The sequence below is a fragment of the Pelmatolapia mariae genome, linkage group LG13 (assembly GCF_036321145.2).
Source record: "Pelmatolapia mariae isolate MD_Pm_ZW linkage group LG13, Pm_UMD_F_2, whole genome shotgun sequence".
Classification (NCBI taxonomy): Eukaryota; Metazoa; Chordata; class Actinopteri; order Cichliformes; family Cichlidae; genus Pelmatolapia; species Pelmatolapia mariae.
This window is the reverse complement of record NC_086238.1, coordinates 3,600,093-3,613,376: the sequence shown is the minus strand read 5'-3', so window position 1 is coordinate 3,613,376 and position 13,284 is coordinate 3,600,093. Positions and strand designations below refer to the sequence as shown.

At 38.3% G+C, this 13,284-nt stretch overlaps 3 protein-coding genes across 4 annotated transcripts in view; 1 reads left to right on the top strand and 2 right to left on the bottom strand.

The window, feature by feature from the left end:
• The window catches only part of LOC134639986 (potassium voltage-gated channel subfamily H member 1-like), a 59,963-nt gene extending 59,300 nt beyond the window's left edge, over window positions 1-663 (bottom strand). For both annotated transcript variants that reach the window (XM_063491527.1, XM_063491528.1), the window contains exon 1: window positions 485-663. In XM_063491527.1, coding sequence (XP_063347597.1) covers window positions 485-557 — 73 coding nt within the window. In that variant the 5' untranslated portion in view covers window positions 558-663. The remainder of the gene's footprint in view (window positions 1-484) is intronic.
• A 711-nt stretch (window positions 664-1,374) lies between these two features.
• Window positions 1,375-5,911, bottom strand: mrpl57 (mitochondrial ribosomal protein L57). The gene is made up of 2 exons (XM_063491580.1): window positions 5,767-5,911; window positions 1,375-3,996 (listed from the first exon to the last, which is right to left on the bottom strand). Exon 2 carries the CDS (start codon window positions 3,979-3,981, stop codon window positions 3,670-3,672), a length of 312 nt encoding a protein of 103 aa, XP_063347650.1. The 5' UTR covers window positions 3,982-3,996; window positions 5,767-5,911; the 3' UTR covers window positions 1,375-3,669.
• LOC134640020 (cytochrome P450 3A40-like) lies at window positions 5,356-13,259 on the top strand. Its single transcript, XM_063491579.1, has 14 exons — window positions 5,356-5,401; window positions 6,312-6,488; window positions 6,609-6,702; window positions 6,852-6,904; window positions 7,141-7,240; window positions 7,800-7,916; window positions 9,782-9,867; window positions 9,960-10,102; window positions 10,200-10,324; window positions 10,758-10,842; window positions 11,075-11,235; window positions 11,334-11,560; window positions 12,513-12,675; window positions 12,765-13,259. Exons 2-14 carry the CDS (start codon window positions 6,421-6,423, stop codon window positions 12,837-12,839), a joined length of 1,497 nt encoding a protein of 498 aa, XP_063347649.1. The 5' UTR covers window positions 5,356-5,401; window positions 6,312-6,420; the 3' UTR covers window positions 12,840-13,259.
• The last annotated feature ends 25 nt before the right edge of the window (window positions 13,260-13,284 follow it).

Sequence of the window (13,284 nt, the reverse complement as noted above, 5' to 3'; positions counted from 1 at the left end):
TCAAAAGCAGGACTTTTCACTGTATATTATACTGATAATCTATTCATGTGAAAACTGTAGAAATAAGTATCAGCCAGACATTTCTGAGCCATACAATCTTTCCTTGGACATTTCCAATCGTCTTATGTAATCAGTAGTACATTTAATGCTTGTAATGCACACAGTAGGGGCTCACAAATGGGAACTGGAAGTGAAAAAATGAAATAATTTTAAAGATGAATAGGCTTACTCTAAATAAATGAGCAAGATATAGACAATCCTACTAGAAACATTAATCAGAATGTTTAACACCCAGCAGTTTTTCCCCTCCTGGTAAAAAGATCACTAAAAATTTACTTTAAAAAATCTCAATAAAGGACTCTTAATTAGCCCTCCTCGTTATTTAGTTAATTAGACCAGTTGATTGTGTCGAGGCATTTATTATGTCTAGCTTTTCAAAACAGAGTAGATTTCATTTTTAATGTTTAAATCGCATCATCCTTACCGTTCGACCGTCTGACAATATTCTCCAAAAAAGTATTCTGAGGGGCCACAAGTCCCCTCCGACCCCCCGCCATCCTGCCGCTTCACTCAGTCGTCTGCAGGTGAATCGTTACTCCGCAATCTGCAGTTTGTTTTCATGGTGTCTCCGGCTCTGAGCGGATTTCTTGGACAGGGGCTGGCTGTCTGGTGTGCTCATTAGCTACCTCCCAAGCCCGGTGTGGTGCGTTGGCGCCTCTTTACGCACCTCATCATCCAGGAGAGGAGAGGAGAGACTCTGGGTTGGCTGTTATTGACTGGTGTTACTAACAGGACCTTGAGCTCCATCTGCTGGACATAATTATGCGTACACTGAAAGTTCGCAGTGGCTCCTGCCCTCAACAAACTGCAGTTGTGGAACTAAGAGCGTTTAAGCCACGCGGGGATTAGCCAATGAAAGAACCCAACAAGCACAACTCAGATGGCCAAAGGCAAAAGGGAACCCCTAGGACAGACGTTTTGAAGTCATATTTCTCTTTGGAAAATAAATTAAATATCTACACAGAGGCCAAGGCAACTGCAAATGGACTCAAAAATAACCTCAAAGAACTGAAAATGACCTCCCCGATAAACAAAAATTAACCAAAATACCTAAAACATACATTAACAGACACAAAATCTTACAAAGACTACAACAATAGACCATGGGAATTAGGACAAATCTTCTCAAAATCACTACAAAGAGAAAAGGAAAGAAAATTACTTTGACTCCTTACTCTGACAGTGGGGGGAAGACGACAGGACATAAAACAAGCCAAAATATGTGTAGAGTGATTAAAAAATACTCATAAGAGCACATAACTGTCTAATAATATGAAGGACTAAAAAAAATCAAGATACTTTCAAGATGCTATGGAACTTTGCAGTGGAAATTGTACTTATTGTACTTTATTTATTTTCAGATATAAGTTATGCAGTAGAACTTACATTTGCACCTGTTTTCTTCTTCATTAAACATCACACAATCCTTCAAATTTAAGTTGTGTCTCCGTGTTGGGCCCCGACCCTCAGTTTTTTTGTTTTTTTAGCTGTAAAAGTCAAATCTCAAACAGTGAGGTTTAACCTCTCTTCTAAGTTTGCAGGTGTTATTAAATTAAGAAAAAACCTTCCTAAAATCTCCCCAGGAGAATTCTGGTCAGTTAATTTGTAGGAACAGTAATGCTGAACTTTGTGGTTTCCTCTTTGTTTACTGCCGTGAGCTCTTTCTAGAACATTTTTTTCATCACCTCATAAATCTTGCTCAATTATTTTGGACCCGTAGGTGGCCACACTAAGACAGGGTAAGAAAACAAATCCTGCAGTGACATTTCCATCGAAATTAAAACAGTTTAGGTGGAAAGAATGATGTCATGAATGGTTTCCTCATACCTGCAGGTGAGGGCTGCAGGTTTCTGTCCTCACACTTTGGGCTCGCCTGTTGTTGCAAGTCTAAATCAGACTGGATGGCTACTATGGAAACCAGCAACCTGCCTGCACTGCAGAGAAGCTCTGGTTACCGCTGTTTTGTGCTACACCAATTAAAAAAGTGGAAAATGGCAGAATCTTCCTGCTGTTTTGCTATTTCACTGTCCTGCACACACTGATAGAAAGACAGGAGCAACCAGAGCACATTATCTTCTTATATTATTGCCAGTTACACTTTAACCCCTCATGTAGCATCTGCAGGCATTATGCACACAAAATCAAAGTGTTTATGCTCACCATGTGTACGTCATTGACGATAAACCCTCATTGGGGTGGGTACATGAGCCTAATGGCTCCATTTAAGGGCAGATGATTTCCGAGTCAGTGTTTGCTTTTCTTTCTTTTTTTTATTTGGTCACAACTTACTCCACTCTTTCCTTAAAAGGATATAATAATCAGGTCACCTGCTGGCTTTTCCACCTCTCTGGTGATAAAATTATGAATTATTACATAAAAGCAATAACTGTTATCAGACAACAGTGTAATGCTACGTGTGTGCAGATTGGTTGTGCTCTGACAGTCAGTATCTTCTTTAGCGCTGATTCTATCAATTAACTAAAACACAGATTTATGTAGAACACTAACTATATTAGCATTTCATACTATTGTTTGTGACACCCTTCTTTAAACCCTCATTGTGTAAAAGAATTTTAACAAAGGTGTTTACACTATACAGTGAATTATTTCTTATATCCATGGCCAATACAGCATGTGTTATGCATTGTCTGCTTTATTGCTTGGAAATGCTGAATGAGGTCTTAAAGTAAACTACAGATAAATTTGTCTCAGGTCTGTGTTTCCATTTAAGGGTATGTAATTTGAGTTTGTGTTTGGGTCACACCTTCCTTCATTCAGTCTGTCCTTAAAAGGTTCTTCCTCCAGATACGTATTGGTTCTGTCAATATTACTGATATGTGATGGCAATAACCACTGTTAGACAACAGTGTTGTGCTGCATCTGAGGAGATTGCCTGAGTTTTCATGAGGGCCAATAATCCAGAGTCTCTGGAGAGCCTTAGATTTGTGCCAATAGCAGGAATCATAAAGCATATCTTATCACAAGACTACAGAGCAGTAGATAAAATAATAAGGCTCATTACCTACAAACACAATACCTTAAAAGGATCTGTGAATAAAACAAAAGCATTTCCTTTAGATTAAAAAAAATATTCCCCCCACTCTTATAAAACTTCAAAGGGTCAAAAAGGCTTTACAGTCACAACAAATTAAAATGGGTTCAATTGTTTGTTAAAGTTACATAATTTTGCCCTAAATGCCCCAGATAATCTATATAATTTCTCAGTTTTCCTCATGGAATACACTTGTGCAGCTCATTCAGTTAAAGAGCTTTTGTAACCAGTGGGGAGGCTGAACTTAAAAGTGTATTTTGTTGTTAAGCTCTTAATTAAGGACACACAGATAAAACGCGGCTTTTGAAGAGGATTTTATCCAAAGAAAGCTACATCGAAAGGAAGAATTCCAGTCACATTTTCAGCCGAACCCAAAACATCTGCGAACAGAGGGAGTGAGAACGGTCTTTTGGGAACACTTCAAGGTGGCTTCTCAGTTGACATCAAGAAACTCAGTAATAATAAGCCATAATAAACAAAAACAGAGCTACTTTGGACAAATTAACTGTTTTAGATTGTTATACTATAAACACAGTCTTTGCATGTCACTTCGCACGTTAACTCGACCAGTTCTTAGTGATTCTCAGATGACTCAGGTGATCTGTGATGCGTTTGTGTTCAGGAAAATTTGCAAAGTTGGCCTCCTTGATCTTGAGCCAGTTCTGGGCTCTGCGTTCTGCTGCATGCCCGTGCTCCTGTTCCTGGGTCATGTACGGCCGGCTGATCCAGTACTCGCTCTCAGCTTCGCGCTCCAGTTGCTTCAGTGTGTTGCGTTTCATTTGCCAAGTAATCTGTCGAGGCCGTCGATACTTTCCGATCCACTGCTTTCCAGGAATACCTTTTCGCAGAAGGGTGAGGGTGAGGAACATGATGGCAAATTATTTCTGTGAAAGACGAAAACAGCTGAAATTAGGGACTGCTGTGGTGACAATTCATGACAGCAAAAGGGCTTTGGAGAAAATATAGCGGGGCTTCAGAGACACATTCAAAATTGGCAGAAAATAACCAAAAGACAAAGTGATTACAAACTTGAACATTTTAAATGAAAATTATTTCTTTTAAGAAAAAAATAAAAAGTACATTGAGGGAAAGCTGTCAGGTTATAATGCCATTAAATCCAATGAAGGTGTGGACAGAATGGCAATTGCTTGACAAACCAGTTTTCTAAGACGTTTGCATTTTCAAGTTTTGATTAAAAAAAGAAGAAAAAAAAGCATACAATAAACAATTCCCATAATGCTAACTACATACTGCTATGAATCCAACTGTACACTGAGAAACTTCACTATTTCACCAATAAAACTTTATTTTAGAGGAACTACTTCTACTACTTAATACATTCACCCAATCATACAGCTTCCTACCAACGCCATTGTCTGTGCCTAAGCACTTCAATCTAACAGTCACACTCAGTATGCGTCAGGAGCGATTCAGCGTTCAGTATCTTGCCCAAGGATACTTCGGCATGCAGAATAGAGCCAGAGATTAAGCCACCAGCCTTCCGATTGGTAGACAACCCACTCTACCTCCTGAGCCACAGCCCGTAAAAAAAGAAAAAAAAAATACTGCAAATGATGAAACATAAAAAGACCAGATTCAAGCCATCATGCTTCATGCTGCATTCAGATTCTCCTTTTAAAAAGGCCAAACGGGAAGAACAGAGTAGCTACTTAGACTTGGGAATGTTTACACTGGACTCCAAAATATTTGGAGCTGCTAACCTTGCACCAACTCACTTTTTTAAAATATATCTGCAATCGTTTTTCCATCTGGGAGATATCTTTGATGTTTAGGTTATACATCAACAGAGTTATATAGTAAGGATTATTAGGTTGAAAATAATTATTAGGAGTATAGTGGACATAAAACTTCCTAAGAGTCTAACCTCGCCATTATAACTACAGAGTTATTTATTTAAAAAATAAATAAATAAATAAAATATGCACACTATGAATATCCTATACTAATCCTCTTGCTAATTAAAATAAATCGGACTTACATCTATATTATTCATTTTTTCCAACATTCACTATAAATATTGCAATGACATCATTAAAGTAAATGTTTTGGGTCATGTTAATTGTGTAGTGATACTCGGATATAAAATATCATATTATATATGATAAAACAGGAAACAACTAGGGTTATAATGCAAAATGAGGAGCCTGGTGATGTGCATGAATAGAGTGGCATGGGACAAATTTCTAGCAAAACCTGCATTTGACCTCTAAATTATCTGCTTTGTGAACCAATATCAATGTTAATTATACTACCAAACATTTAGAAAAGGTAAGTTATTATCCAACGCTTTTACCGAGGTCAGATTAAGCTCTATGTGATTCATCAACTACAAACAACCTTGACGCCCCAGAAGTAAATGCTCTTAACACAGAAACCGTTTTAAAAAGAAAAAAAAAATCATAAAATGTATTAAGAGTCTAACCTTTTTGTTATAAAGGTGGGAAAATATTTAAAAATATGGAAAAAGCAAATACCTCAGCGTGGTTTAAATGCAAAGCTGTAAATGGAAGCTCTAAATGAAAGCTAATGTCAACCGTGCTTCACGTTGCAGAACAAGAACAGTTTAAAAACGGATCATTTCAGAGTCACAGCAGGCACAAAATGGGAAACCACGAATCTAATCTTTAACTTACCTTCTGACTGCGTTAAAAGCAGTTGAATCTCTGACCAGAAGACAGGATCACTCAATTTGATTATAATACAAAGGGAAAAAAAAGACAGAAAACAAGCCGCATAACTAGCATCCGCAGCTAGCTTCCAGGGTCATTGGTTGTATTTCCGGGCAAACTACGGGGCCTGAAAAGGCCCAAAAGTCTTCCGAAATACGCGTTTGTTTGTTTTTTAAAAAAGGCTTAAAACAATTTTTAAATGTATAATTAGGAAATAATTAGAAAAAAGTACCAAACTGTGACATTTACATTGTTTATCAGGTCGTGTCATTGCATATTTCCACTTCTGAGCGTTAAAAGAAAAAGTAGCAGTTTTTGCGCCGAACTGCTACTTTATTTAAGTTGTTTGTTTATTGTGAATTTAAATGCTTCAATTCATATAAACTTTATTTTCTGATCAAATTTTTGTTTGATATCCTGGAAAACCCGCTGAGTCAGAGGTGGTGACTAAAGATAACTGACCCACCAGTGACCTCTTTTTTTCTTTTCTTTTTCTTTTTTTTTTACAGCCTAGCTGATAATTTGTCAGTCTCCTCCCATCATGGAGTGGCTTTAAGATCAAGCTCCCAGCGCGTTTCCTCAGTTCCCTCTCCAGCGCTTTCAGGAAGAAAGTCTAAAATGTTTTTCACATTATTTTCACCAACCACTTGGACGTTGCTGGCGATCGTGTTTACCCTGCTTTTGCTGTGAGTATTCTGCGAAGGAAACAAATGGGTGTCAAGCTTTGTTATTAGTTGTGATAGTTATTTGTTTATAATAACTGATGTCATATCGATCTCAGTTTTTCTCCTTTTTTTGTAACACAGGTATGGAATTTGGCCATATCGGTTTTTCAAAAAGCTGGGGATACCTGGACCATCGCCTCTCCCTTTTGTTGGAACAGGACTTGGCTTTAAAAAGGTAAGGAAACCAAACACCAACATAGTAATACACCTCACCTTACAGTAAAAAGGAGCTGACTGATGACTGACAATGAGTACCTGTCTTCTCTATTTAATTTGAATGCATACATCCTATTCTAAAACACAGTTTCCTGCATCTTCTTGTAGGGAATTCTTGCTTTTGACCAAGAGTGCCATGCGAAGTATGGGGACGTCTGGGGGTGAGTTGTTGCTTCATGTGAAAGATGTTTTCAACTCATGTATCCAAGTACACTTAGCTGCACTTACGTGCCTTTTAAGTAAGCTGTACGTGACTAAGATTGGGAGTATTTCCTGTTTTTATGAAGGTGTTCCTCCTTTGGACCTGAAAAAGTTTTAAAAAAGTGCAAATCTCCTTTGGTTGAAGCATGAAGATCCTAAATGTTAACTCAAATGACTAGATGCCTCCTTTTTGCAGGTTGTACGATGCAAGAACACCGGTTTTAATGGTGGCTGACCCTGAGATTGTTAAAACTGTCACTGTGAAGGAGTGCTACACTGTGTTTACCAACCGCAGGGTAAGAGACCCTTTGTATCACATAGCAAAGTGAAACCTACGCAAAGGGACCTTTGCGGGTTTATTTGCATGAATGTGTTTATTTAGCCGTCATTCAGTAGCAGGGATAGTTTGACTGCCTGACAACCTGCCTGGTTTTGCCTGGGGTGGGTACTAATGAAACATGGGAATTTTTTTTTTCAAATTTGTCATTTGTACACACTTATGCACATATTAAAAAACAGCATTACAGACAGAACAGACAGGCTTGTTATTCTAGTTTGTTATTAATCTTTGAGCTAAATTAAGATAAGTTGCAGCTTGTTGTATAGTTATATATTTGACAAAAATTTACAATATACATTTCCATATGTATTCTATATGTATATTTTAAAATATTTTTTTTTACTTTCTTCTATGTATAATAATAATATGCACACCTTAGAGTCAACCTAGAGATAAAGGTGTAAAGACATTATAGTTGCATTACATTATCTCAGCAAAGTTCATAAGTTGATGTTGGACATGGAGATGCTGGAGGAAGCTAAATTTAAGCTTTAAGTGCAATTTAATTTTGACAGGATTCTGGTTTTATGAATGGACCTCTGGATGATGCAGTTTCAGTAGTCAAAGATGAAAGGTGGAAAAGAATTCGGAGCACCGTGTCCCCATGCTTCACCAGTGGAAGACTGAAACAGGTTGATATCATGTAGCAGTTATGTTGTGACTCCAATTTTGTTAATCTGTCTTAAGGAAATTCTCTCTTATGTCTTATGAAACGTGCTGTCTTTCTGGTCCAACATCGTTAGTTACATTGATGTACAGTGGCTTGCAAAAGTATTCGGCCCCCTTGAACTTCTCCACATTTTGTCACATTACAGTCACAAACATGAATCAATTTTATTGGAATTCCACGTGAAAGACCAATACAAAGTGGTGTACACGTGAGAAGTGGAACGAAAATCATACATGATTCCAAACATTTTTTACAAATAAATAACTGCAAAGTGGGGTGTGCGTAATTATTCAGCCCCCTGAGTCAATACTTTGTAGAACCACCTTTTGCTGCAATTACAGCTGCCAGTCTTTTAGGGTATGCCTCTACCAGCTTTGCACATCTACAGACTGAAATCCTTGCCCATTCTTCTTGGCTAAACAGCTCCAGCTCAGTCAGATTAGATGGACAGCGTTTGTGAACAGCAGTTTTCAGATCTTGCCACAGATTCTCGATTGGATTTAGATCTGGACTTTGACTGGGCCATTCTAACACATGGATATGTTTTGTTTTTAACCATTCCATTGTTGCCCTGCCTTTATGTTTAGGGTCGTTGTCCTGCTGGAAGGTGAACCTCCGCCCCAGTCTCAAGTCTTTTGCAGACTCCAAGAGGTTTTCTTCCAAGATTGCCCTGTATTTGGCTCCATCCATCTTCCCATCAACTCTGACCAGCTTTCCTGTCCCTGCTGAAGAGAAGCACCCCCAGAGCATGATGCTGCCACCACCATATTTGACAGTGGGGATGGTGTGTTCAGAGTGATGTGCAGTGTTAGTTTTCCGCCACACATAGAGCTTTGCATTTTGGCCAAAAAGTTCCATTTTGGTCTCATCTGACCAGAGCACCTTCTTCCACATGTTTGCTGTGTTCCCCACATGACTTGTGGCAAACTGCAAACGGGACTTCTTATGGTTTTCTGTTAACAATGGCTTTCTTCTTGCCACTCTTCCATGAAGGCCAGCTTTGTGCAGTGCACGACTAATAGTTGTCTATGGACAGATTTCCCCACCTGAGCTGTAGATCTCTGCAGCTCGTCCAGAGTCACCATGGGCCTCTTGGCTGCATTTCTGATCAGCGCTCTCCTTGTTCGGCCTGTGAGTTTAGGTGGACGGCCTTGTCTTGGTAGGTTCACAGTTGTGCCATACTCCTTCCATTTCTGAATGATGGCTTGAACAGTGCTCCGTGGGATGTTCAAGGCTTGGGAAATCTTTTTGTAGCCTAAGCCTGCTTTAAATTTCTCAATAACTTTATCCCTGACCTGTCTGGTGTGTTCTTTGGACTTCATGGTGTTGTTGCTCCCAATATTCTCTTAGACAACCTCTGAGGTCATCACAGGGCAGTTGTGGAGCTGTTTTACAAAGAAGAATGGGCAAGGATTTCAGTCTCTAGATGTGCAAAGCTGTTAGAGACATACCCTAAAAGACTGGCAGCTGTAATTGCAGCAAAAGGTGGTTCTACAAAGTATTGACTCAGGGGGCTGAACAATTACGCACACCCCACTTTGCAGTTATTTATTTGTAAAAAATGTTTGGAATCATGTATGATTTTCTTTCCACTTCTCACGTGTACACCACTTTGTATTGGTCTTTCACGTGGAATTCCAACAAAATTGATTCATGTTTGTGGCTGTAATGTGACAAACTGTGGAAAAGTTCAAGGGGGCCGAATACTTTTGCAAGCCACTGTATATAGTATCTACATCAATTTTCTTTGTCTCTGTAAACGCACTGACATTCATTCCAAACAAAACATAAATTATATAATTCTCCTACTTTGTCTCCTTTTTTAAGGTTGTCCCCCTCGTTGCTCGCTATGCAGACCGACTTGTTGCTAAACTTGAGAAAACAAATTTGGATGAACCCATCAATGTCAAAAAGTATGTTGTTAATCTTTAACATGCCAGCATATTGCATTGTTCATCCTATAGTAAATAATGCACTGACCACTTGTCTTTTCCATCTCTCATAGGTTTGTGGCTCCTTACAGTTTAGACACTGTGACCAGTGCTTCTTTCAGTGTGGAGACAGACTCCATTAACAATCCAGATGATCCTGTGAATGTGCAGGTCCAGAAGGTCCTTAACTTCAAATTTTGGCCTATACTTTTCCAAAGTATGACCTCCTTTTGACCCTTATTCAAACTCCATTTGCTCATATAGTATTGCTAGGTTTTTAATTTTTGTTCAACTGCTCTTTTGTCTCCTTTCAGTGGTTTTTCCCTTTGGTAAACATCTGCTAGAGCTCCTGAAGATTGAAATCATGCCCAAGGACAGCATTGACTTTTTCTACAACATCATTAAGAGATTTAAAACCCAGCATCATGAAGACGAATCTGTAAGAATTAAATTTGTAAAAGAAGTTCAACATTTTACAAAATAAAGAGCTTTCTATTTTGTTACATTATATTTAAAGATTAATGTCTGTGAAGCGCAGCAATCAAGCTCATTATATTAGCTTGAAAACAGGAAATGAGCTGCCTACCCTTTATCTACAAATTTTTGTTCTGGTTTATTTTAATTTGTATTTTAAAAAAACAAAACTAAAGATGAAAAATGTGGGGGGTTTTTTTTCATAGGTTTAACAGCCTGACTATTAGCTGGGCAACAATTGAAAACTGTGTTCATCTTTTACATATAATCTACCCATACTGCAGATATAATTTGCAATTTTCTTCTGCTGTTGTCTTTCAGTCACCCATATTTGAGTCAATAGACTTTGAGCAAGTTTGCATTTGTTGCTGACGTTGAATGTTGTCTTTTGGATCTAGGCCCGAGCAGACTTCCTGCAGGTGCTAATTCAGAGTGAGATCCCAGAAAAGGAGTATAAGAATGATGAAGAACAGCCAAGTAAAGGTATGTTTTTACCAGAGAGGTAATCCATAAACAGGCATATTATATCCCTATAACATCCCTGCAAATATTTAGAGACAGCCAGGCTGGCTATGAGTATCAAAAACTTACACCAGGAAGGTTGGACTTTAAATCAGTATTTAACCAATACCAGTCAGTTATTACATTAGGACTACACTAGCTTTGAATATGATTCTGAAAATTACACTGACAAGGATTTTTCTCTTTTTGATAGGTTTGACTGAACATGAGATCCTTTCCCAGGCCTTGGTCTTCATCTTGGGAGGCTATGAGACCACCAGTACCACTCTTACATACATGCTTTATAATCTGGCCACCAACCCTGATGCATTGCAGACCTTACACAAAGAAATTGATGCTAACCTGAAGAAAGATGTACAGTAATTTCTCACATAATTTGTCTTTGTTACAGTAGCGGACAGTCTTATCACATTTTCCTTTTTTGTGATTGTGTCTTTTCATATTTTGACTAGGCACCCATTTCTTATGAGGAGCTGACCGACCTCCAATACCTGGACAATGTTATACTCGAGTCGTTGCGTTTGATTCCCACTGGCCCTCGGCTCGACAGGACATGCAAAAAAACTGTGCAGGTGCATGGCCTCACCATCCCTGAGGGAACCGTAATTGGGATTCCTGTGTGGTTGTTGCACAAAGACCCACGCTACTGGAACTCACCTGAGCTTTTCAGACCAGAGAGGTAAATCTGCAATCTTATCAAGAACCAATCTTGGTTAAATCTGGGAAACTTTTATTAAAGAAAGGGTGCTTTACAAGGTTTATTTCTATAGACTAAGCCACTCATATCACTTTGTCTTTGTAAACCTTACAAACAAATCTGACATAAATGCTGAAATACAGTTGGGTTTTCTGACAAGAAGTGACTCAGAGACATCTACACAATCATCACAACAAGACAAAGCAAGGCTGTATTGAAATTAGTTATAGATTTATTTTAAATACATTTATAAAAAGATTCAATTTCTTTTCATCTTTTTTAGATTTCTCTGTATTTGCATAATTCCTTCTATTTAAATATATACAAATTATAATTCCCATCAGTTTATTCTTAAAATTTATGATGACATTTTGACATTTTTGAAAATTTAATGAAAATGAACTTGAAACTCTCATTTTTAACACTCAGGCTCTCTTAATTGGATAGTTTGCAACAGTCCCTTTGGCAGCAGCTGTGCACACATGGATTTTGGACCATTCATCCCATTTATCCTGACAGATCCTCTCGAGCAGACTTCATGAAAAGCTTTAGGTCCCTTTACTTTAAGTCAAGGATAGCCAGAGACTTATCCAGTGGTGTCTTAAGACTGTGTTAAAGCTTCATGAGGATGTGATTTAGGAGAGGCCGAATCTTATCTCATCATAGACACCCAAAAACTTTCTGTAGTCCAGGGCCACGCTGTGCTGTAGAGGGTTAACAGTATTCGTTTTTGTGTTAGAGTGCTGAAGTAAAAACTACAAATATTCTTACTGAATACCACACCTGAAATAAATGTAAAAAAAGAATTCAACAGAGGATTTTTTGCTACTGTTTCAAGTAGCTAGATTAACTGCATCCTTTTGTAACAGCAGAGCCTTTTCGTTTTACGTAGTAACTCCATGATTTTAAAGGTTTGTTTGATCTGTATCTGCAGGTTCAGTAAAGACAGCGGGGAGGAGGTGAACCCATACGCGTACATGCCGTTTGGACTCGGCCCTCGTAACTGCGTTGGGATGCGCTACGCCCTCCTCGTTATGAAGATGATCATTGTCCGTCTCTTGCAGAAGTACACTTTGGAAACGTGCAAAGAGACCATGGTAAGAGCAACACTCCTCCACATTCAGACTATGATGCTACTTTTCTGTCCTGTCCCTGATGTTACATCCATTTCTTTTCTCTTTTTTAGATTCCACTTCAGTTTGACTGGAAGTTTCAGCCAGTTCAGCCTGTAATACTCAAGATTGTTCCCAGAAATCAGTAGTCTAAGAGGGAACGTCTCCAAATCCCATCAAACATGTTATTTTATGATTTTGCTTTAATGTGAGGGAACTGCTGCCAGGATGACATTGACCATGTAATTTCTTTTTTCAGCTGCTGTGTTGATGAATCAAATGTATTTTAATTCCCTTTTTTTACTGTGTTGAATGTTTAATCTGAGTTTTCTGTGTTCAAAAAACACATCTACCTTTGCTATTTCTCCTTTTATGGTTAATTGCATGAATTTCTTGATGACATTCTTGGACTTGTGACTTCTGAAAAGTGCAAACATCCATATTTTCTTGTGACACTTCTGCTTTATGGGTCGCATTTCTTCCTTGTTTGGTTTCTTTTTTTTGTGTCAGTTTGGTAGAAATTGGTGTCTGTTCATGTATGAGCTTCATGATGGAATAAATACAGTTACAACTAGAAATTCAGAGACTTCAGAG